At 38.6% G+C, this 21,146-nt stretch overlaps 1 protein-coding gene across 6 annotated transcripts in view; it reads right to left on the bottom strand.

Annotated features, from left to right (window-relative positions):
* The window catches only part of MDN1 (MDN1, midasin homolog (yeast)), a 104,279-nt gene that overhangs the window by 56,904 nt on the left and 26,229 nt on the right, over nucleotides 1-21,146 (bottom strand). For all 6 annotated transcript variants that reach the window (XR_774228.1, XR_774229.1, XR_774230.1 and 3 more), the window contains 22 exons: nucleotides 19,809-19,905; nucleotides 18,679-18,792; nucleotides 17,891-18,038; nucleotides 17,613-17,723; nucleotides 16,638-16,789; nucleotides 15,972-16,150; nucleotides 15,501-15,709; nucleotides 14,251-14,397; nucleotides 13,353-13,494; nucleotides 13,094-13,228; nucleotides 12,879-13,017; nucleotides 11,778-11,916; nucleotides 11,553-11,683; nucleotides 9,886-10,030; nucleotides 8,632-8,761; nucleotides 7,285-7,518; nucleotides 6,320-6,517; nucleotides 4,634-4,842; nucleotides 3,985-4,107; nucleotides 2,526-2,723; nucleotides 2,327-2,434; nucleotides 1,023-1,211 (listed from right to left, as the gene is read on the bottom strand). Coding sequence is in view for 3 of the 6 variants with exons in the window: in XM_010565680.1 (XP_010563982.1) it covers nucleotides 1,023-1,211; nucleotides 2,327-2,434; nucleotides 2,526-2,723; nucleotides 3,985-4,107; nucleotides 4,634-4,842; nucleotides 6,320-6,517; nucleotides 7,285-7,518; nucleotides 8,632-8,761; nucleotides 9,886-10,030; nucleotides 11,553-11,683; nucleotides 11,778-11,916; nucleotides 12,879-13,017; nucleotides 13,094-13,228; nucleotides 13,353-13,494; nucleotides 14,251-14,397; nucleotides 15,501-15,709; nucleotides 15,972-16,150; nucleotides 16,638-16,789; nucleotides 17,613-17,723; nucleotides 17,891-18,038; nucleotides 18,679-18,792; nucleotides 19,809-19,905 (3,377 nt within the window). In the remaining 3 variants the exon portion in view is untranslated. The remainder of the gene's footprint in view (nucleotides 1-1,022; nucleotides 1,212-2,326; nucleotides 2,435-2,525; nucleotides 2,724-3,984; nucleotides 4,108-4,633; nucleotides 4,843-6,319; nucleotides 6,518-7,284; nucleotides 7,519-8,631; nucleotides 8,762-9,885; nucleotides 10,031-11,552; nucleotides 11,684-11,777; nucleotides 11,917-12,878; nucleotides 13,018-13,093; nucleotides 13,229-13,352; nucleotides 13,495-14,250; nucleotides 14,398-15,500; nucleotides 15,710-15,971; nucleotides 16,151-16,637; nucleotides 16,790-17,612; nucleotides 17,724-17,890; nucleotides 18,039-18,678; nucleotides 18,793-19,808; nucleotides 19,906-21,146) is intronic.

Raw genomic sequence — 21,146 nt, 5'->3', positions numbered from 1 at the left:
GTGGTGTGATAGTAACTAACACAGTTTAATCACAAGTGTCATTTCATTCAAAGTGCTGCAAGCAATTAAAGCAAGTGTGACCTGCCCATAGCAACCCCTTTCATTAACTGTGCTTTCCTGTGACTTGAAATACTCTAAGTAATGTTTCTCTTTAACAAAATACTGCAAAAGAACTCACTCCATAAATAACCTTTGATAACACTCAAAAATATAATACTACTACAGGAAGGGGAAAATAAACCCAGGAGAAAAATATCCAGTCACATACAGTCAGTAACTTCAGTCTTACAATCTGATTAACTTTTAGTTTAGTACCATTTAAATGATGTGAAATTAAACAAAAGCAAAAGATTTCTAGGCAAAAGAGGGATAAGTAGGTGGCAAAGGTGGAATAACAACTGCAGTGAGTGTGTTTTATTAGAGGAACCTTAAGCAGTGAGTTTAACAGAATGAGGGGAGCAATTTGACAGGCAGATGAAAGAAATGACAGATAAATAAAAGTCAATAAAAGCAATCCAAGCCAGAACAATTTAAAAATGCTGGCAGGGAAGGGCAGAATTACAGGACGTTATTTTTACTTACTGTACTGACATAAATGCTTTTAAACCCTAACTTTAAGAATCTCTCCATATCTCAGTGCCATTTCTCTTCTCTGCTCCCTATCTTCTCTTTCCTCACAAATATGCATGCAACCCACAAAACTTTTATGAGAACGTTATTATTTAATACAGAATCACACAAGAATATGTCGTGTTTTGCTCTATTTAAGTCCTTTGTTATTCTACTTGTCTTCATTCACACCAGCTTTCTGCTTTTATACTAGTAGGTAATTAAATTGATATTTTAAATGACAAGAGGAGCAGGTACATATGTTAAACCTCAGAACCCCAAACCAACTTATTTTTCTTTTGTAAGAGGTAATGCCTATGAATGAATTGCAAGGTATCTTCAAATTTACACCTGGATTTCTAGAAATACTTCCTGACAATCTGAAGAGCAAAGAAGGAGAACACATGGCTCACCTTTTCTTTGTCTTCCCTGGTTCTCATTCTTTCTCCGTATACCAAAAATACATGCTGGCCTGGATCATAACATCCTGGTGACTGGTCAACAAGCATAAGCTGGCACCAGCGGAAAAGATCACGTAAATTGAACTCCCAGGGTCCTCCTTTCTGTCCCCACTTTTTTTCAGCCATTATTTCTTTGTCAATCTGGAAAAAGTAGCAATTAAAAAAAAAATCTTTTATTCCACTCGTGCTGGTCTTCAAATATTAATTCAACTGAACTTCTGCCTTTGGCACTGCTTACAAGACAGAGGACAATAGAAAGAGCAAGCTGTATTCATTTTTCTGAAGATGTCAGGAACTAAAGGTTAATTTTAGTTTGTCTCTCCTCTACTAATTCTCTAACATTCAGCTCAATTTTCTTTTTTACTCTTCACTCTATACATGAGTATTCAGTAAGATGCTGCCACAAAACATCTTATGTAAGGCCACAGAACACTACTTTCTCTTAATATTACTACACTTTTTTGTTTCGTGACATGAACACAATTTCAGAAGCATGATCATAAATAAAATTCTTACTGTGAATTTTATATCCTGCACTTTGCACAAAATGGCAGCATCTAAGCCACAAAATAGCTATTAAGTTGATGCCTTGCAATTAATGCTTGTTGAAAAGGTTTTATATTAGCAAAATTTTAGATCTGAGCATCTCTGAATCCTTTGCCATAGACAAATCCTATCAGGAAAGACTTTCCTTTTATTGGTCTCTCAGTGTTCCAGAAGAATGCCACATATCCTTACAAGCTTCTGCTTCTGTAAAGGTCAGATGCTGCTTTCACTAACAACATCCCATAATAAAGAGCAGATTAAAAATTCAGACCAGAAACAGAAATAGAAACATTTCAGTTCTTGTTAAGATACAGCTCATTTTGTTTGAGCTTCAAGAATAATCCATGTGTAGAAACCCATTATTTTCTCAACTCACTTCACCAAGCTATCAAACCATAATTGTTTCTACCTTTTGTAGAACAAAGCCTTTTACATATATATATATATATATATATATATATATATATGTAATCTTCTGTGAAAAATAATGCCTCTTCAGTTATCAACCAAGTATCTGATTGTAGTGGTACAAGAATTCAGGTGGGTTTTAGTGGTGTTCTTCACTTTCTTCTACATAGACTTCTATTCCTATTTTTTACCCACGCACTTCTCTATGAAAATGCTTGGAAAATATAACATTAGACTTAATTTTTTAAATCTTACTGCATTCTGCCTACTTCTACACAAAAGAAATTAAAATATATACTTACCTTGTTATTGAAAGCAACCATTTTAGCAGTAATACTTTTATCAATAGCAGGAAACAGCGTATTCCCAATAAACTCCATATCTTCTGCTGACAGTGGATCAACATACACCTGTAGAATCAAGAGCATGCCGAGTGTTGTTATAGGCAGAACATTACAAGACAGGATCATGACATAGTTTAAACCAAACAAATAAGCTTGCCTGTGTAAATCTATTAAGAAAGGACTTGGGCAGACCCTTTCTTCCACCTCCTTGTCTGTACGGATTCTGGCATCCAAAAATCTTAGTCATCTTGTGCTGTACATGAAAATTCATTCCCAATTCTGGAACATAAATCTCTGCTCTGTGGTCAAAGCATGCGTTTAGCCCCTCTAATACAGACTGAGAAGCCAGATTCAACTGAGGAAAGAAATAAGGATACAATATTAATGCTCCAGAAAACACTTCTGCATGATTTCTAGTTTAACAGTCTGGGATACACAGAAGGTAAATTCAATTTCTCTGCTGTTCTAGCACTGCCATATGTTATTACCTTTAGCTACACTGTTATTACATTGGAGCAACTAACTAACACTTTTCCTTATGTGCACTTGCTATTTGTACTGTGTTTTCACCATGATAACAAAACAGTTCTCCATTGTAAAATCTGCATGTTCAAGATGTGTCTTCTGAACTTACGTTCATACGTTTGTGACATTCAGAGGGCTTTGTTTGTCTGCTTGGTTTTTAAAGGAAGGCAGTCTGGGTTATTTAAATATAACGGTTGTTTAAAGTGATATTCTTCACAATAGGAAAAAAAAAAAAGGTATACAAACAGCTAAAGAATTTAAGGCCTCAAGTTGCGGCAAGGGAGATTTAGGTTAGATATTAGGAAAAAATTCTTTACTGAGAGGGTTGTCAGACATTGGAATAGGCTGCCCAGCGAAGTGGTGGAGTCACCATCCCTGGAGGTATTCAAAAAGCGAGTAGACGGGGTACTCCAGAACATGGTTTAGTGGGCATGGATGATGGTTGGACTCGATGATCTTGAAGGTCTTTTCCAACCTAAATGATTCTATGATTCTAAGATTTTGCACTCTGCAATAATTAGAATGCACGTTGCCAAGAAGTGAGCTCTGTGCATGCATATGCTTGAAAGCACTTGCTACAAGATACATGAACCAACCTGTGGTCGCAGGATAGCTTATACTGGCAAAATGGAACTCTTCATCTCAATTACATCAGTACCCAACACAGTGTATTAGTTCCAACAAAACACTTCCTATTTCAGTGAAATTATATCCATGTAAGAGCATACCAAAACTTCCATTGACACTCTCCCCAAAAACTTTCAAATGTAAATCAAAGCTATCCTTGGATTTCTGCAGTAATTTAGGCTGGGATTCAATCCTTGTTCTCTTGTCTAAAAGAGGTCTAGTCAAAGCCAGTCTTTTGCACTCCCTCTGCAGAGGGCCAATGGGCAGAGTGACTTAGTAGAGGGAGATTAATTTTCTCTTACACGGAATGATCACCTTCAATGTGGCACTAGATGCACATAACTAAAAGTAAGCAAAATTTAGTTCAGTCATCAACCCTTGAAGGTATTTATCCTACAGGCCAAATCATCACCTTTGCTTTTCCAGAACATTCTATTTTATTTGTGCCCCCAACTTGAATTTACCTCATCTAATACAATCCAGTGTCCAGCCTTTAATGCTGCTAGTAGTGGTCCATCACGCCAGGCAAATTCTCCTCCCTTCCCACCTTCAACAGGCAAGTCTGTCCCAAACAAGTCTGTCACATCCTTTGGGAGCAGAGAATGGGTGATTGGGGAGAGCAGAAATTACAAAACTCCACAAAAGTTCATAAAAAGCCTTTGTTAACTGTACTTCACATTTTCTCCCTCCCCTTTTAATACCTACATTTTAGCTCTATTTAAAAAAATTCAGTAATTGCAAGATGCTAAAAGTTTTTCCATGATAGGATTCCAGTGACCCGCTACTATATTTAACAACAAAAAATTAAATTGGAACAGAAAAGCTAAAAAGCCTTAAAGCTGTTTTCAAGTAACTTTGCAGAAAAACACAGTAGACAAAGATACGCATGTCTTCACTTGAAAAGAACAGAAAAGTCTGGGAATTGGTATTTGCTCACAGAAGCTCACCACTTTTTCTGTTTCCCCCTTCCCATTTAGTTTTATCTTGAGACCAAGAAGGAAAAGCTGACTTTCAAACTCAGTGCCAAAGTTAAAAAGAACTACGCTTTTTAAGTTAAACAAAGCATCCCCCCTGCCATAAACACTAAGTTACAAAGATAATATTTTACTCTACCGTTTGCTCAGACAGGTTGATTCGAACAAGACAGTTTCCCGAGGCTTTTGCCAGGGCAGCAACTAGACTGGTCTTGCCCACTCCTGGTGACCCCTCCAACAAAATAGGTTTGTTAAGCTGTAGGGCTCTTAATAGTCTTTGCGCATTCACTGCTGTAGTCCCGGCATTTAGAGCATAATCTGTAATGCTGTTCCTCTGGAGAACAGGGCCTAAAACAAAGGAAAGGTAAACCAGAAAACAATTAAACCAGAATGTTTGTTTATGCTGGAACTGCTGACAGTGTGCTTCTGAATGAGCTCATTCTGTCTGTTAATTGCTGATCTCATTACAGCAAGTAATGGAGATCAAGCTTGTATCCCATTCTCAGAGATCTGGCACGTATACTTTGTTTGACCCACAGCTGTGTCTCAGCCCATCTCCGCATATTTATGTTGAATTTTGCAAAAAACATATGAATATACAATGTATTTTGCCATGAAACTTCTGACACTTCCCCATTCATTACCCAAACTAGAGATCTATTACTGAAAAATCATAAATCCGTCCTTGTGCTTCAGACATGTGGATCTAAAACTCAAAAGCAGCTTTTGAAAATTTGGCACTGAAGGACACAATTCAGTCATGTTATAGAACAACATATTAATCTGTTCCATACACTCACTGCCAGTTCTGTGAAGGAAGAGTGCCTTAATTAAAGTGCTCTGCTAGGCACATATTTTCTTTACTGTTGTTATGACATACAGCAAGGAAAGAGTACAGAGCTTGTTTGTCAAATTCCAGCCAGTATAGCTCACTGGGACATCACTGTAATACATTCTGACATTCTGTAATACAGCATTGCTCAGGTATACAAGATATTTATCACCAATCTACCTTACGTATCTTGATACCCATTTAGTATGAAAGAGATCCTTCCTTTTTTGATCTAATTGGCAGAGGGAAACGAAGTAATTTACAAAAAAGCATTACCTTGTACAATTGCATGACTAACACAATCCATGAATATCAAAATGTTCAAAGATGAATGATTAATACGGCATTAGGAACACATGGTTCCATATATTAAAAACTAACCAGTTGAACTAGAAAGCTCATAGTCATCACTTTTTAGTCCCATCACTGTATTTTAAGGGTAGAAAGCAGTATTTTGATAGTTCCATTTGCATTAATTTGTCACATGAGGAACTGAAATGCAGGGAATACATTTTGCAAAAACTGCAACGACTCCTTTGAGAGGCTACAGAAAGGCAGGGCATTAGTCCACATTCTGTTTAGCACGGTACCCAGGACTCCTGACTCCCATGCCCTACAAAACAGCCAGGATGAGCTGTAACTTCAGTTAGTGGAAGTTAGCAGACATTCTGACCATGCAAAGTGACAGAAAATTACAACTCAAAATTAAGGAAGCTTTGTTACACCAAAAAACCCTACTAAAATTGGGCCATTAACCAGTAATTTTAAAAAGCTATCGAATAAAGCAATTAACAGATGTGTCTTCTTAATAAATGCGATCGAGTTGCAATCAACACACTTGGAGGCAGAAAAGGCATTTTTCTAAGGCTAGAGAACAAACTATAAATTGTTCTGTAATGGTCCAGGTATCCTACTTAGATTAAGTGAATAACAGAACTATTGGGAATAAAAACCACAGAATAAATGTCCACCCACTCCCACAAAATCTCTTGCCTCTTGGAATAAAAAAGGGGTGGATTCCCATAAAGTTGTCCATCCACACAAACTCTTTCTCCTTCGTTCTGTCATAAATCTTTAGTTCATTCTTCTGATAATCAGTCAGCTCAAGGAATTGACTCATTTTCTCACATAAGAATGTCAGGCATTTTTCACGAGCTAATAAAGCCATATCAGCTGAGCAGGATGTTGTACCTGTAATTAGAAAAGTTAAGTGTGCTTCAAAAAAAACATAACTAGGCACGTTCATCTTACGATTAAGAAACTCAATTCCTTCACAGATGCCATTTTTGTGTAGTATTCTGTTTCAGGCTTATATTTCATATTAGTGCTTTTGCTTGCCAGTGCTTCCAGTACTATTTACCACGGACAAATTGTTCTGTGAGCAACAGAATTAAGTACACCTTATTTCCCAAACCCTTTCTTCTACCATCACCATCATCCTGACACCTCACCATAGTCCGCCCAGGCCTTCTTTCCCTGCATTTCTTGTGGCTTCTCACTTTTTCCCCACTCCCACATCTCCTATTTATCAGCTGGGCCAGTGGCCAAACGTGCAAAGATGCATTCTGAGCTATGCACGTGACACAGGCTAGCACACACAGGTGCTGACACGTGAGGTGGGAGTGAGGGAATAGTATGTGGTCACGTAATTAAGTACCATATCAGCTCAGAAGACTCAATAAAAAACACAGGCTTTCTTAATCTGTGTGCTAGCCTTTGTAATATTACTATTACTACCTCTAATTTACTTAAGCTTGCTGTATTATTCAAATTCTTGCTACTGAAACTCAAAAAAGGCATATGAAGTATGGGATATTGTTAAACAGAAGCGAAAACTTCTCCTAGAAGAGTTCCATGCTGCAGCAAAGCATTGTGTTTGCATTCTACTCAAAAACATTAATACAAATATATACCTTCATATTTCTCTATTTTTACTGAAATGAGCACTGAAGACTTACCTGATCCTATTCCATCAATGTATACCAAACATGCAGCATGGATAAAAGACATCATTGGAGAAATGTAAAGAAGGCTATATTCTTTGGCAGAATTCGACTCTTCATCCTCTACCATGACATTCATAAAATTAACCCATGACAAGACATCTCGCACACTGAGAATGCACTGGTGACCAAACTCTTGATTAGTCAGCCATTCAACAAAGTCCATCATGAGCTCTGCTATGTCAGCCCCTGAAAAGAGAGTAAAAAACAAAACAAACAAACAAAAAAATCGAGTTATCAAATAATTTTATTGGTCACATCTACTACATGGTTGTATAAAAAGTACCACTAAAGTAGGTACAGCTCTGTCGTGGTTTAACCCCAGCCAGCAACTAAGCACCACGCAGCCGCTCACTCACTCCCCCCCCATCCAGTGGGAGGGGGGAGAAAATCAGGAAAAGAAGTAAAACTCCTGGGTTGAGATAAGAACGATTTAATAGAACAGAAAAGAAGAAACTAATAATGATAATGATAACACTAATAAAATGACAACAGTAGTAATAAAGGATTGGAATGTACAAATGATGCGCAGGGCAATTGCTCACCACCCACCGACCGACACCCAGCCAGTCCCCGAGTGGCGAATCCCTGCCCCCCGCTTCCCAGTTCCTAAACTAGATGGGACGTCCCATGGTATGGAATACACTGTTGGCCAGTTTGGGTCAGGTGCCCTGGCTGGGCATGAGAAGCTGAAAAGTCCTTGACTCTAGTCTAAACACTACTGAGCAACAACTGAAAACATCAGTGTTATCAACATTCTTCACATACTGAACTCAAAACACAGCACTGTACCAGCTACTAGGAAGACAGTTAACTACATCCCAGCTGAAACCAGGACAAGCTGTAACGCATGAGCAACGTGGATGGGTACTCTATATCCTAACAGGCAGAATAACTGAAGAGTAAGTCTGTGCCTGTGCTGTCATTACAGGCCCTTTTATATTCAAGTAACAAGACAGAATCAAGTGATTAATACTAACAATGAAGCTGCTGGCAGAAAATGAAGCACCAGTTCCTTCAACACCTTACATTAAAACTAAGATTGGGCACTGAAGGGCTGGGGATATTTCAACTACCTGGATGGTGAAGTAAATACAGCCTTGAACTTACTTCCAGCTAGCCATATAGCATACATAATGAGGGAAGAACAAAGTCCAAAATATTTCATAACTGTCCTCAGAGAGAGATATACTTACAAGAAAGAGGGACACAGTGATATAAATTCTGCAGAAAGTTTAGCAGTCTCCAAACTAATTTTTTTCTTAACAACGTTTGACTACCAACACACAGAGAAGTACCCACCTTGATGGTTTATTCCACCCAGAGACAATCCTGGATGAAGATTGTGTTTTACAATCTGTATCAAATCATCACGGCCATTGCTTTGTGGACACCATATTTCTGTAAATCTGTTGCGCAATGCAGGAGAAAGCTGCAAACGAGCAGAATGACATAGCAATTCAAGTTACATTACATCACATTACTTAAGGTTGCAGTTAACCGATAGCCTCGTTAGCCACGGTACTTGCAAAAAATAAATAAAGTGACCAAGCTAGATCTTTCCTTCTAATTTTGACAGGGCCACTTTGTAACAGAATCTTCAAGAGAATGTGGATTTTAACATTTCTAGTAGTGGCATCAATGCAGGAAATGGCTGACAAAGAAAGTTCAAAGGAATATGGGAAGAAACCGAGCTGGTTTGCAAGCACCAAAGCTCCATTTTACTCTAGGGCATCACGTATCAAACAATGGCTATTTAATCTCCCTTTGCTTATAGAAGCAAGCTACCACACGGAAATTTGCCTTAATTTACAACTCGTTTCTGTAATTCCTCTCTTCCTCTGCCTGAATTAGTCAAGCAAAAATCATTAGCACAAATGCAATGCAGAAATAAATCCCCTTTAAATACATGGCTTTACAATGACTTGTTGTGTACTGTCGAAACCACCTTAAATGGAGTACCCATCTTCTTCTGGGTAAAAGAGCTTATAGTTTTTTTCAGTGCTACCTCTCAACACTGCTTAAAAGTTTTGGTTTATTCTTTTTAACCTGTCTCAAGTTACCTAAAGCCAGAAATCAGAAACAGATTTTTTTTCATTTAATGAGAAAGGTCTTTTGGGATGTGATGTTCATATTCACTGAGAATGACAAGATGGCTTCTAACTGTCACTTTCTGAACAGTATTAGGGAGAATAATCTGTTATGCAACTTCACGCTACTCCAGACTCATGTTAGCACTGGATTTACTTGGTTCATGAGACACACTTCCTGTACTTGAAGTATTCTACATATCAAGCCTACCTAGAGTATTTAGAGGCCTGAAGTTTTCTTTGACATTCTGTGAGTATTGACTTATATTGTCAAAATGACAGCACAAAGAAGTGATGGAAAACAGATAGACCCTAAACCTCCTTTAGAGTAATGAAGCAGATGCCTACTAGGAAGCACTGGATGCCACAACTGGCATGATGCATTTTTGCATTGCACCTCCAATCACTGAACAAGTCAATATGACCAGAAGATGCATGCTGTCCTTCCAGTTGCTTTGACATTTACCTCTTTTTTCCCAAAGTCACCTCCTGGGTTCATGGTTGCAAGGATACGAAATTTCTTTCCTGCAACTAATAGTTCTACCTCGTTCTCCTCATCATCTTGACCACCTTTTTCAGCAAGTACCAATGTCTTTTCAGCTTCAAGAACACTAGAGAGAAGGTTAAAAAAATTGCTTATTTTAAATTTAGTTTCACACTTCAAAAGGTCACTTAAAAATGAAAATCACACAAATTGCCCTCATTAAACTTTCACTGCCCTAGAATTCATAATAAAGATTTTAAATCTATTCATCCTCCCCCGTTGAGAACATTTCTGATTTTGTTCAGCAGGAAACTCCTCCCAACCTTGTCGATACGGTTCAGATCAAATGATCTGTCAAAAACCTTACCTAATAAAGTATCTCACAGCTCTCTTTACAAAAGCAATGGCAAAATCGATATTCATAGGAGCTATATGAAGAAATCTGTACAATGAACCAGTCTTCACGCTGACAGACTACACATCTGAGAAGCTTTCTACTATGTTTTTGCGGGTTTGGGGGATTTTGTTTGTTTTATGAGCTGTACTTCACTGTACACTAAAAGCTGTAAAAGTTTGAGCTGTTACCTGTTTAGAAAGACACTGCTCAGTATCACTATCAAAACAAAGAGGTTAACTGAACTTTATGAAAGAATGATAGCTGCAATAATACAATGAAAAAAACCCCAGCTTGTAACAGAGGGCTTGGATATGGTAGAAAAAATAGCTGCTAGTCATCTCAGTATAATGGCTAATGGAAAAAACTAAAATTAGGGATACTGCTGTAACCAGATAATGAAATTAAATTTATATATTATTATTTTTTTACACACACAAGTGGGAAATAACTAATTTTGTTTCTGGGATTTGACAAGACACATCATTTTCAAGAGTTCACTGACAGGCTGAAAATATTAATGTTGCAGATAGTTAACTGGAGATCTTACTTTTAGTTTTATTTTCCAACTTGACTCATGCTGTAAAGTGTCTCCAGATATTGTTTAAACTGTTTCAACTGAACTTGGGTTTATGCTTTTAATTTCTTTATTCAGGGACATGAGCTACTGAATAAAGCAAATCCTTTAATCATCTTATTTTTGTTCATGAAACAAATTCAGCAACTAGAGTGCAGGTCAGTCTGTAGCAGCACTATAAAGCCAAATGGAAGGTAATGGCCCCAACCAAAGCATTCAAAGCCAACATAATCAGTGTACCAATGTATGTCAAGCAAACATATACATATCTGCTTTTCAATCAAAGTACCTTTTATTTTTCCAGGTAAGTTAAGACATCAAGACTTAGGCAAGACAAGGCACTTTCATCTTGTCTTACCTTACTATCTTTCCCCCTAGCTGTAATTAAAATTTCAAACAGCAAAAAATTGTCTAAGTATTACTGTGATTAAAACTAGCACCTCTGTCAGATGGATGACAATTAGAAAACCAAAGCAAACTGGCACAGAAGTTGAAATATGAACAAGGCCAGAGTTATTTGGGTCATTCTCCCTTCCAGCAAGAACTATACGATTAAGAGAGCAGCTCACCCAGGCCAGGAAACAAATGTGCCTTAAAGAAGCTAGATTTACCCCGCTCATGTTTGCATAATGAATAGACACACTGAGGATGCTTAATACTAACACATTTAAGACATACCTGTTAAGTCGCTCTAGTACAGAATCATCAGCTAAAGAAATCTCATCGAGGAGGAAAAAACCCTCCTCTTTCATTGCTAAAACAAGAGGTCCATCACACCACTCAAAGAGTCTAGAACCATCAGATTCCTCCTAAGAAATGGAAAAAGAATTGAAAAGTCATTATAATTGCCACTTTTTGCTTCCATGGTCACACCATCCAAACTACTATCGATGCAAGACAAACCTGCTCTTTCGACCTCTGTCTGACTGGTCGCAGTCCTCCCAGGAAGTCTGAAGTCTCCATATGCAAGTGGCAATTTACTGAGTATAGCTTCTGATTTGTTAATGCTGCAAAGATCTGACAAATGGTAGTTTTACCACACCTGCAAAGTAATTTAATGGAAAGGGAAGAATGACAAAAAAAAAAGAAAAAAAAAAAAAAAAAAGTCAGCCCACTTTGGACAGGATCCATACTTTCATTGAAGAGCTACGAGGCAAAGGCCCAGCATGCCAAACTCCTTCTGTTCCTTTCCTTGAAAGAAATTTATGCAAAATGAAGCCATTTTTGGCACAACTGTTGCTGACTTGCATAAGATGCCTTTAATTGAATTTAAATGAATATCTGCATTGATGGATTTCTGCAGGTTCAAAGTCAAATTTATTTCAGCCTGCCCCTAGAGGTACTCAACTGGCCTAGCATTTCACTAAACTGAAGATGCTACGTGTCTAGACCAAGCCTAAGTCTGAGGGAATAAACTGCTAAGTACCTAGAGTTCTCATTTATTACACTTAAATAATTTTCCTTATCCCTTTTCTTGCACTTTTGTTCCCTTCCCTCCTAGAAAAATTTACTCTCCAGCACAGGAGCAGACAGCATCTACTTCCACAACGTCCTTTACAGCATATGAGGCAGTGGCAGGGGTGAGAAGCAGTAGCAAGGCCATATTCAAGCTCTTAGAAAACGTAAAGCAAATGTGCTCTCAAACAGAAAAATGTCACAATTCCCCAAAAGCACCCTCTCCAGTGAGGCACTGTGAGATTCTACAGAGCACCTTGTGAAAGGTAGGGACAGAAGTCAGCTCACTTCAATTTTACTACTTTCTATATAATTTCTATGTAGTCATATACATAATGCAGATAATCCCATTTAAAGACTTGTGCTGAAAGAGATGTAATTGCTTCCCCTCAAAAGGGAACTGTGGAAAACAGCAGCTGGAAGTCTGCCATGACAGAGGCTTAAATTGTCCCAGATCAAAGAAGCACTGAAGCCCACAAAATCATTTTGTGTCTGACCCAGTGGCTGGTGCAGCACTACAAAGAACTGCATCATAAAAAGCAAGGTTACCCAGTGTCTCCCACCAGAAGTACTGGTTCACCAAACTCCAGGGCTCGTCCCACCAAAATGGCAAGTCTCCTCATCCCTTGAGTCCAGACAATATGGTTAAAATCTCTGTCCATCACTGACATCCGCGTGGAGGATTTAGCTGCACAACACAAAGCAATCCATCAGCTTCAGTCACATCTAGAGAACTACCAGTGTGGTCCTTCTAGGAAACTCACCCAGTAGCTTTTTGACACTTTCCCCTGAGAAGAGAGACTCCGGATATAGTTTCTTCTTGAAGTGTTTTTCAAGGACGCTCTGAATAACATCCACCTCCTCCTGTTTCCTGACTCTGCCTGCCAGAAGCATAAAACCTACAAAACAGAGGAAGAGAGAAAGCAATTACTACCTCAATCAGCAACAAAACTTTATACTTAAGAACTAGGGTTAGAAAGCAATTCTACAGACACTTTAAAAACCTGAGGTAGCAGGGCTCACCATCATTTGCTAAGTGCTGAAGCCAGTCATACTCCTTCTCCAGCTGTTCTGCCAATCTGTACCTTTCAGCCCAACGAAACAGATCCCGCAGGGTAATGAACCCATGCTTCCCAGCAAACACTGTCGAACCTCTGCGGTAAGACTGTCATAAGAACAAAACGTGAGCCATTTTTTCCATTAACATATCCGAATACTTAAAGAAAGCTAATCAGTGCTCTCTGATGTGACACTTCTTCAAACAAACTGTATGAAAAAAAAAAAAGTCTACCACTGTCACAACTCCCAAACTCAAATTACCATTAAGTGGGTATTTGATAGGTACCACGTACAAAATAATATAGATAATAATAAATAAAAATACTAAGAAGAAAATAGGTACTTGAAATAAAACAAAATCCAAGCAAAGATTAGGTTCTACACCAAAATGTATGTTAGCACTTTGAAGTGTGCTCTGGTTTGTGCTGCTAAAATTGCTTTTAAATACGAGATAGTTTTAGCTACATACTAAGTGTTAAATGCCTGTTAAACACAGGAGTGTCAGAACACATGCAAAATTACTGCTTAAAAATAATACCAAATTTAGCATGACCCAAAGACAACTACAAATCCAATACTGTACTTTGGATCCAGAGCAAGGGATTATTCTACATATCAAATCCCAAGGCCTTTGGTTATTAATTCTTTCGCTGCTAGCTTTCTCTCAGATCTGACATCACCTTCCCTATTCCCTCTCTTAACCACTGAACTAAGTACTTTGGTGGATTCTCTTCCATCAATTATGGTTTAGGTTTTTAAACACCTGCCTGTTAGCAACACCTCTCCCTGCAAAGGAATTTCTATTACTTAGTGCTGAAATGTGTTTGCATGTCTTCTGCAAAAAGAAGAAAGACTCTCATACTTGCAGGTCTAACATGACTTTGACAAGCTTGCTGCAATAAGAAGGTGGCAAACTGCATCGCTTGTGCAGGATGGTTTCCAGTTCAGAACTTGGCAGTTCATCAAAATGCAGTTCCACAAAACGATTTCTGAAGGCTCTGGACAAAACCTAAAATACGAGACCATACTATTGCTTGAACTTTTTCCTTTGATATTCTTCATGTTATATATCTTCCCACACATATCCAAAGGAAATATAGTGTCATAGCATACAAATTAGTACATACACATAAATGCTGAAAGAAAGCATAAGAGAGAGTCTGGATTATGATAAAAGCTTTAAAACATGTTGTGTTTTAACTGTGGTAGGCAGCTAAGCACCAAACAGCCACTTGCTTAATTCCCCCGACAATAGGATGAGGGAGACAACCGGAGGGGTAAACGTGAGAAAACTTGTGGGTTGAGATGAAGATAGTTTCATAGATAAAGCTAAAGATGTGTGTGCATGAGCAAAGCAAAATTAGGAATTCATTCACCTCTTCCCATCAGCAGGCAGGCGTTCAGCCATTTCCAGGGAATCAGGGCTTCATCATGCACAATGGTTATTTGGGGAAACAAACACTGAAAATCCCCCCCCTTGCTTCTTCTTCCCCCAGCTTTATATGCTGAGCATGATGTCATATGATACACGACAACCCTTTGCTCAGCTGGGGTCAGCTGTCCCAGCTGTGTCCCCTCCCAGCTTCTTGTACACCCCCAGCCTACTTGCTGGTGGGGTGGTGTGAGAAGCAGAAAAGGCCTTGGCTTTATGCAAGCACTGCTCAGCAATAACTAAGACATCTCTGCATTATCAACACTGTTTTGGTGACAAATCCAAAACATAGCACCATACCAGACACTATGAAGAAAATTAACTATTGCAGCCAAAACCAGTACAAAATGGACATCAATAGCCTAAGTCAAATCTCTTCTCCAATGTTCTTGGACAAGAAATGCTGAGTCAAATATAATATACATGAACTCCAGTTCAGTAAAGCACTTAGATCTCTACTACTCAAAATTAATTAGAAATTCGGTATCTGCAAAACAAGCAACTAACCTAAACAGAATCCAGCTGTACTGAAAGTTAGTCCACAGCCACCTCAACTCTCTACCTCTTGACAGTTTCACATTAATTCTGCGCTATGCATCTGAAAGAAGTGTGATGCAAAAACTACGAGAGAGATCAATTCCCTAGAGTCGTAGCTACTAAAGGGAAGAGATTATACAGACCTTTCTGCCACCATAAAGCCCTGGAGGATTCTGCGTAGCAAAAAGCATGAAGCGAGGGTGAGCTTTGACAACTTCCTGGGTCTCAGTAATGAACAGCTCCCTGTTATCATCCAACAAACGGTTGAGAGCCTCCAGAACATCAGTGGGAGCCAAATTCAATTCGTCTAGAACAATCCAGTAACCTTTTCTCATTGCATCTATGAGAATGCCTTGGAGGGAACAGAAAAAGTCCTAGATAAAAATCTAACAAACTAAATGTAACAGAAGCATGAATTCACATACTTCTAGCAACCAGTTTTCACTCAGTATAAATGGTAATCCAGAGATGGAAGCAACAGTATTGTTTAAGCTGTTGAATTGTCTTCTTTATGTCCAGTAGGACAAGTATGATAGGACAAACATGAACTCTTAAGAAGAAAAAAGCAGTGAAGTGAGACAGGAATTTGGAGTAAGTATAATATGCCCACCCACCTTCCTTAAATACCAACTTCCCAGAGGCATCCGATGTATAACAGCCAATATATTCCTGGATGTCAGTATGCTCATGATTGTTAATCCTTACACAATGATTCCCAGTAGCAGCAGCCAACCAGCGAATTAAACTGGTTTTACCAACAGAGGTCTCTCCTTGAATCAGTACTGGATGAGTCCTAAAAGCAATGACCAAAATAGTGGTTTAGAAGCACAAGGCATATCTTTCTCATATAGAAGATATCAACATGATTTGAAATTTTCACAGATCTACATCACCAAAACTACATTACCAAAATATCACCACTTAACTCACTTGGAGTATCCAAGATCATACACTAACAGGGGAACACAAGTAACTTTACTCCCAAGTGCTAACTGCTACCCATGAAGCTTTACATGGCAGTGTGAAATAAGCAGGTTATTTTAACTGCAAATCTCTAGATTATCATTTAATTAAAACTAGGTATGGCGGTAAGATAGTTTAAGGAGACAAGAAATACACATATAAATTCAAGTCACTTTATAATGAAAAGTTAACTGTAAAGTAGAAGGCGATGGACATTACTCATGCCAAACCATAAAGGCTAGACAGGCACCTACACTCAAGGCCAAAATAAACATCTTTAACTTAGTTTTTTAATGGAAAAGTTGAAACAGACTTACCCTGCAGACACAACTCTGGCAATGTCTTTCAGATTAAGCTTGACTGAAGGGGTTAGCACATAAGTCTCATCTACAGTAGGTTCTTTATCCCCAGCTGAAATCCAGTATCCCTCTATAAGTATAAATCTCCCTCCTTGGGGTTTTGGTATTTGCTAAGGAGACATGACAGAAATAACAGATTATACAAATGAGTTTCAATTTGCTAATGAAGACAACTATTGTTGACACCACTGCAATGTATTCTGTAAGAAGTAATTTTAAATTCATCCCTGAGCACTCCTGCAGTAAGCGCTGCCCCTTGTCACAGAATGCAAATTACAGCAAAAGCCTGACCAGATTATTTCAAGGTCACGAAGCAGGAATCTTTGCCAGTGCCACGAAGATAAAAACGTCTCAAGAGTCCTAGCACTGAATTTTAAAGTACACTTCCAAGCAGGAAATTGGCTTTTATCTTTTTCTATTCATACATATTTTCTAATACGAAGGGGTTTATTCTGAAACAAATACCTATCTCTTACAACTGGCTTCCCCATCCCACCTGCCCAGGCCCCCATGCAAAACTCATACTGGGCTCCCAGCACTAGTGAGATTCTTCCTTTCCCATTAGAGACAAAGCACAGATGTTTGCTTCGTAACCATATGTTCTGAATTTGGAGTCTAAAAATAAAAAGCCTGTGAAAGCTCCTCAAAAGTCTGTGAAAGCTGTATTAAGCTGCCCACACTCCACAATGCTGTAATTATTCAGACTTCCATATTTTTTCAAATTAACAAATAAACTAGCTAACATATGGGCATTTCAAGCCAAAGTAAAAAAATTACGAAGGAACAGTATTCATTTTTTTTCCTAGTTCTTATCTTTCTAACATGAAAAACAGGACTGCAAGAAGGAAATGTAGAAGAAAAAGGCAGAGAAGACAACTAAAAATAAATTCTACTCTGAATACTAAACAGCTCTATATAGGCTTAGTTACCTACCTGCTTGAGAAGGCTTTTGATGTTGCCAGAGACTATATGCTGGCATATTAGCTTTTGAACTACTGGGTGAGAACCTCTGTCAAGCTGCGTCAGGAAACTCAAACAGAAGCCCTAAGAAGAAGAATAATTTTGAGTGATAAAATGAAAAATCATTACGAAAAAAAAAAATTAAAGAATCATTTCTGTTCAATACTGCACTTAGAAGAGAGGATTATCCTTTATCCAAACAGTCTTTGTAGCAAATACACACTGAAACAAACCCCAACATAGGTAATCACCTCATACAGTGAGCGTGGTATGCTGCTACATGGATTAGACGCTGCAAATCTCAATGCCCTGCAAAGTGTACGGAGACTATAGTGAGGTCTGTGGCCAGTTCCATCCACCAGCTTTGTTTCTGCTTCCTTTCTCACGGATAAATAAAAGCTGTAAAAATAAAGAGTTACACAGTGCTGTTACTGATCACACCATTGCTCTAAGGAATTAAACCCAAAGTATGAACACTTAAGCTTATCTTTAACTGTTACTTTTTCTAAAAGCTCCAGGTTAGGAAAGCCATGCCAAACTCTGCCATCTGTATAGTCAGTGAAGCAAGGCAACAGAATATTTTAGAATCATATTTCTGAGAAAGCTTGATACACAGAGAATGACTATAAACTCAAAGTATTCTAAACATGTAACATTTCTTCAGGTTAATGCAGTGAGATAGTACACCTTGACCTAGGGGAAAGAAAGGTAACTTGATAAACACACAAGACTTTCATTGGTATGATCTACAGAAACAAACCATTTTAGTCTCAGATGCGAAAGAGAACTGCAACAACCGTGCCTTTTAACTGGTGCCACCAAGAAAGCAATTCTGAATAAGAAACCTCCCCACAAGTAGAGAAACCTTCAGAATTAAGAGGATGGATGTCTACCCTCTTCTGTTTCCTAAAGCCATGCAAACTGCTGCGTAGGAAGCATTATAGCATTTCCCAAAACAGTCTAACTACAGACTACAGTTACGTACTTTCTTTTTGTGACTTATTCCATCAAGGATTTAAGGAGATTGCAACCAACTTACTTCACAATTCCTTGTACTGTATTTTTGTTCACATTCAAGCCTCTCAGATAATCCATGATAAGAACTTGCAAGTCTCCTTCATTTCTCAGTTCTTCTACATAAAGTTCAGTAAACCTGTAAGAATCAAATCAAATCATTAGTTAGTCTGGTATATTTGCATTGGGTGTTGAATATGAGTCTGCAGCCCTTCCATACCATGCATTACAACTGCAAACAATAGCTCAGGACACACGACAGGAAACTTAAACCAACTAAGCAATACCATTAACTTCAGAGGGGTGGATATTTTTGACAAATGCAAATATAAATTCATTTAAACTTAACAAGCCATGCTGAAGTCCCCTTTCTTCTGTACTACACTAACTTTCTTTCCTTTCACTACTAAGCCAGGAGAGCTAATAGCGATAAAATCTTACTTTGCCACTAACAACTACAAACGATTAGTTACATATAGTTAGGGCCCCTCTACAGTCTTGCACAGTGTTTATGAATCTCATAAGGGACTACACATGTGACTTTTGGCACTCGTGAGAGAAACTGCAACAAATACAAGCAGAAGATCTTTGCATCCAGGAACAGGTAGTACTGAAGAATGGATTTGCCACAATTCCAATTTCCTGGCCACAGCTTAAATGTTTGAAGATCACAAGTTAAATATTTTGAATATCACACAACTGCTCCACTGTGTAAACCACCCTCCTGAATGAACAAGGTTGGATACACAGCTTTTTGCAAGGATCATCAACTCTTCTGAGTTAAGAGAAAGGCTGTTAAACACAAAGCACTTGTCTTCATTATCCCCATCAGATACATAAACTGCTGCAGTAGAACTCCTGGGCACTGACAGCTTAATTGTAAATCATTTTGCTGCCCCCAGTGACAACACTCTACACTACTGCTAGACCATTTGCTCATGCTCAGCAACTTTACACAAGTATTTTCCCGATGCTATTTCATGAAAAACCTTCACCCTGATGTGGAAAGCGCCTCTCACAGGAAGTTAATTTGAGTTCAGACTTATATCCTCAGGCTTCAAATAAGGCATTCTTCACTGGGTCAACTTGTGAAGCTAGTTAAACTCCGAAAAAGACAGTGACTAAGTATTTTGTCACAGCATCATTATTTCCTACCTGTTTCTTATTCCTGGAGGAAGATTTTTCTTTCCAACATCTGTAGCTGGATTCATGCATGCAAACAAGCGAAAATCAGGGTGACGGACAAGAGGCTCTAAAGCAAAACAGAAATAAGAGACATAAGGTTAATGCTACACATAGGTTACTTATTATGTTAAATGAGGTATATTTCATCTAAGCCAGTTTTCTATTACTGCACTATGCCATTTTCTTAAAACGCCATGGTGAAAAGTTTTCAAAGAATAACCCCATGTGATTTTATCAGAATTATCTCTCCATCTTCACAACAGCCACAGGCAAGTGAAACCCTGACTTTTATTTGTGTGTAGCAGGATGTTTTAAGAACACAAAATATTTCAAAAATTATATAAGCCCTAAATTTGGAACTCCCTTTTGTCTCTTTCAGAACAATGGCCAGTGCTTCCCTTGGCCAGGAAAAAAACCCAGCCTAGGAAGTTCATACAACATTTGTCTCTATCTGTAGCTCCAGAAAACAATATTCAGCAATTGCATTTTTTACCTTTACATCTGTACTGGGTCTGGCTGGGAAGGAGTTAACTTTCTTCACAGCAGCCCCTGTGGTGCTGTTGAGAACACACCAATATTTTGGCTATTGCTGAATTGTGCTGGCACAGCATAAAGGCTTTCTCTTTTTCCACACTCTGCCCTCTGTCCCCCAGCAACTAGGCTGGGACTGAGCAAAAGCTGGAAGGGAACACTGTTGGGACAGCTGACCCAAACTGGCCAAAGCAATATCCCCTACTATATAACATCATGCTCAGCAAAAAGAACTGGGGTAGAGGAAGAAGAGGAGGTGGTAATTTTTGTCTTCCAAGGTAGCTGTCACTTACGAGACTGGCTGGACTTTGGTCTGCTTGTGGGAGCTGGTTAGTGACTGCCTTTGTATCACTTGTTTCACATGACTGTTCTTGCTTTTGCTCTTCCTATTCTCTCCCCTTATCCTGCTGAGGGGTGGTGGGGTCAGAGGAGTGAGTGAGCAGCTGTATGGGTGCTGAGCTGCTGGCTGGGGTCAGCCCATAAGGACTCAGAAAAAGCAAATCCTTTCTACACATATTTCTAGCTGGAAACTATATTTGCAGGATCAGTGAAAGACAGTAACTACAGTAGCAACTGAATGTCATGTCCCATGCCCTTATCTGTCAAGCTACTTCAACTTTATTTAAAAAAAAAAGTTACACTCCCTGAATACTCCTTAGAGACAGCAATGCTTACTGAGGGCACTAGAGAGGTCTGCTCCTTGTAGAGTCCAAAGAGGCAAAAGCTACAACAATTTCTGCAGCTGAAATCTCCTGAGCCACAATGAATTAAAACTCC

The sequence above is a fragment of the Haliaeetus leucocephalus genome, unplaced genomic scaffold (genome assembly GCF_000737465.1).
Source record: "Haliaeetus leucocephalus isolate CR32 unplaced genomic scaffold, Haliaeetus_leucocephalus-4.0 Scaffold195, whole genome shotgun sequence".
NCBI classification, from domain to species: Eukaryota; Metazoa; Chordata; class Aves; order Accipitriformes; family Accipitridae; genus Haliaeetus; species Haliaeetus leucocephalus.
Note: the sequence above shows the minus strand (reverse complement) of the source record. Positions and strands in the feature narration are given on the sequence as shown.